The 3,637-nt window shown below is 34.6% G+C and overlaps 1 protein-coding gene across 2 annotated transcripts in view; it reads right to left on the minus strand.

Annotated features, from left to right (window-relative positions):
* LOC108752077 overlaps positions 1–3,637 on the minus strand; it is a 10,891-nt gene that overhangs the window by 2,650 nt on the left and 4,604 nt on the right. For both annotated transcript variants that reach the window (XM_018492692.1, XM_018492691.1), the window contains exons 2-3: positions 2,910–3,006; positions 164–337 (exon numbers count right to left, since the gene is read on the minus strand). In XM_018492692.1, the coding sequence (XP_018348194.1) occupies positions 164–337; positions 2,910–3,006 (271 nt within the window). The remainder of the gene's footprint in view (positions 1–163; positions 338–2,909; positions 3,007–3,637) is intronic.

Below are 3,637 nucleotides of genomic sequence, written 5' to 3' on the forward strand. Positions count from 1 at the left end.
CCCGATCTTTTAAATTCAGTTCTTTTAAATTCTTTACATATTTTCGCGTTTTCTTTAGATAGTCTTTGAATTTTCTGTCATCCGTGTTGTTTCAACCTTAACTTTCTCAACCAAGTTGCCGATTTCTCCTAAGATCGATCTGTGTAATGTCCTTTTCACCTACCAGCGCGTATGATGTCGACGCCAGTAGGACACCAGCGTTCACCATGCCGCAACAAGAGCAGGATCGTGTTGTTTCCTAGTGTTTTGAAGTACTCGCCGTCCTCGACTTGCGTGCCGTCCGACTCCAAAACTAGCGAGACATTCTCGTTTTGTGGTACACCCAGCTTTTCCTTACCTGAAAGCAAGGGTTGGCCGAGGGTTGGGGTGTCAGATAGTGTTCAGGCGTAGTGATAACGCTTTAACGACAATGTGTGGTTGTGTGCGTACGCATATGTTATATATTCCGTGTGAGTGAGTGTGCATATGCGTGTGCCACGTGTCGCATGTACTGTTTAATCGTGTGAATGGAGCAGTTGCGAATAATGGTGGTGCGTCCTCGAACAAACGAACGAATGAACGAACGGCGCTTTGTTTCTGAGAAATGTTGCGAGAAATGTGTGTTGCGAGAGCGACACTTTCAAAGGAACTTTACAGATAATGCAATTCCGTGCTGTGATACGCCGCGCGGAAATATTTCCGACCGGAAATATTTCTTCGTCGGTCAGCCGGACAGGTGGAAAGAGTGCTCCGGAAGGACAATGCGTATGACGCTTGCAGAAGTTATCCCGAGTATAATACGGATCGATTTTTTACAATGAGTCTAACATCTTTTAAAGTCTTTCTGAGATTTTTTTAAAGTCAAGAGGTAAATCGTTGACCAAAACTGTGTTGACCACCAATGCCTACTAATGCCTATAGTAATGCCAAAGTAATGTTCAAATTTTATGCCCATTAATGTTCTAGTAATGTGCTCTAATAATGTCCATTAATATCTTAATAATGCCCATTAATGTCCTAGTAATGCCCATTAGGGGATCCTAAAGTGAAGCCCGAATTCCGACGAAGTCATCAAAGATCGCTGTTTTACAGCACATATCTTGTATATACTGCCACACCAATATCTCACGCAAACTATGATACACGCAGTCGCACGTGTAAATTTTGGTATAATAAATTCGTTGCAAAAGTATCTAACAAGGAGAGACTCACATAAATATTTCATGGATTTTGATCAGCTTTTGCATGGTTATTCTGGGGCACCAAAAAAATAATCCCTGTAAAGCAGTAAATTGCTCATCGTATATTTCAAGAAAATCGTGATTTTAGGTCACGACGATGGATCGCTTTCAAACCTAGAGGAATCGATAAATATTAAAAAACGAGTAATTTGCGCTTTTTTGAACGTTAATGGGGTATGTTTTAATAAAAGTACGGTTAGTGAGTGTGATTGTGGCATGATACCTTATATGTTTATTCGGTGCGCATGATGTAGAAAGACAGTATGCTTCGCATACTTCTATGACAGCTATCACCCATCATTACGTGTATTATTTTACTAGAGAGCATTGTGAATGAATAACGAGAAATAAACCGTATATACTAAAAATTAATTTTCCTAATACACACACACACACACACACACACACACACACAAAAGTACTAGTTTTTTAAATATCTATCAATTCCCCCAAGTTTAAAAGCGATCCGTTGTCATGACCTAAAATCACAATTTTTTCGAAAAATACGTAGATGCAATTTACAGACCTGCTTTACAGGGATTATTTTTTGGTGCCCCAGAATAACCATGCAAAAGCTGATCAAAATCCATGAAATACTTATGTGAATCTCTCCTTGTAAGTTTAATTCCAAGAACTCGACGTTGTTTGTTCATGCAAACTACGTGTCTATGAATCACAATTTCGTAAGTACAGATTGCAAAGCTTTTACATCAAGCAAATGTTGTTAAGCTACTGACAGCTCTAACGCCGGACTAATATCGGACTAAGAAATGGTAAAGATCTTAATTTAAACAATTTTTTTTCGTTCTCGACATAAACTCCATCTCATAGACACGTATTAATGCATATGCTTTAATACTGAAAAATGATTTTCAAATTTATAAATAAGGAAAAAAGTAATTGTTATACAAAAATTATTGCGTTTAGTCGGTAATACAGATGACTTTAGGATCCCCTTAATGTTCTAGTAATGCATAACCTCATACCACTTAATATAATACGCAATTCTCTTAAGTAATACCCAATAATGCCCCAAATTTGTGCACCAAAAAAATATTCTATGAAAAAAAGCGATTCTTATAATTAATAACTTGATCCAATAACTTGAATATCGTAAAAATAAATATATTACATATTATATAACACATTACTATTAATGCAACAGGAAACAATAGATAGATGATAAGTTATTATTTCAATAATGTTTATTCTGTTAAATTTGATATTTTGGAAGCGTAATACTTTTAAATAAGGTGCAAATTGTTTTAACGATAATACAGGTAACAAACTTTAATGTCTACACTAAAAAAAAAGATTGGTTCCTGCAACAATTTAGATAGTAAAATATGGCATAGCATTTTTATATGACTGCAATAACTAGTTTTTGGTTGTAGCAGCAAATTTTTAGTTGCGTTAGCCTATCAAAATCATATACTGACATTGCGGATAGACTAATCCGCAATGTCAGTATATGATTTTGATAGGCTAACGCAACTAAAATTTGCCTTTACAACCAAAAACTGGTTGTTGAAGCCACGTAAAAATGCTATGCCATATTTTATGGCTATCTAAATTGTTGCAGCAACCAATTTTTTCTTTCAGTGCAATAAGTTTGTAGCGTAACGTATTTTGGCTTTTAGTTGTCTTTGTTTATAATTTATGAATTTCTTAGACTTAGATCTTTCTTACCTCGAACAATCAACTCTTCAAAATTGCTAACGACCAGTCCTTTCCTTACGTTACGCCAGCTGTCCCATATCTTGAAAGGTCTCTTGGTCCGTAACTCCTGCGTAAAAATTATATAATTAGCATTAATATCAGTTATAGAGATTAAAACATGAGTAATGTGAATTAGTTATTAATTTTGAATCAAAAATAGAATGGTAATTTAGAAAAATATTAAACATATATACTTAAAATGAAAATCAAGTATCAAAAGAGAAAGACAGAAATGTTTACATGATAGAAAGGGCATGGCATCTGACATCATTAATTTTAGTGCAGTGAAAAAAATGCCGGTGTACTGCACTTTAATGCACGGTAAAGTTAAAAATGGCTGACATTTGCAATTTATTATTGACCTTAAATGTTCTCCGGAAGCTCGTGCAACTTGCAGGCATTTAAAGCGCTTTGTAAAAATAAAGATATTCAATATAAGAAAAAAGGCAAAATAGCAAACTTCTGTATTACTTTGGTATTAGTTAAATCACGTAATTTATATAATAGTTTTATAGTACAGTTTTTCGTGATTTTAGATAAAACATAACACATACATATATTGTGCGTGTTTAAAATTTGCAAAATTTATAAATATATGCATAAATAAAAAAATTATTAAAATAGAATTTTTTTGTAGAGAATGTGTGTGTGTGTGTGTGTGTGTGTGTGTGTGTGTGTGTGTGTGTGTGTGTGTGTGT

The sequence above is a fragment of the Trachymyrmex septentrionalis genome, unplaced genomic scaffold (assembly GCF_001594115.1).
Source record: "Trachymyrmex septentrionalis isolate Tsep2-gDNA-1 unplaced genomic scaffold, Tsep1.0 scaffold53, whole genome shotgun sequence".
NCBI classification, from domain to species: domain Eukaryota; kingdom Metazoa; phylum Arthropoda; class Insecta; order Hymenoptera; family Formicidae; genus Trachymyrmex; species Trachymyrmex septentrionalis.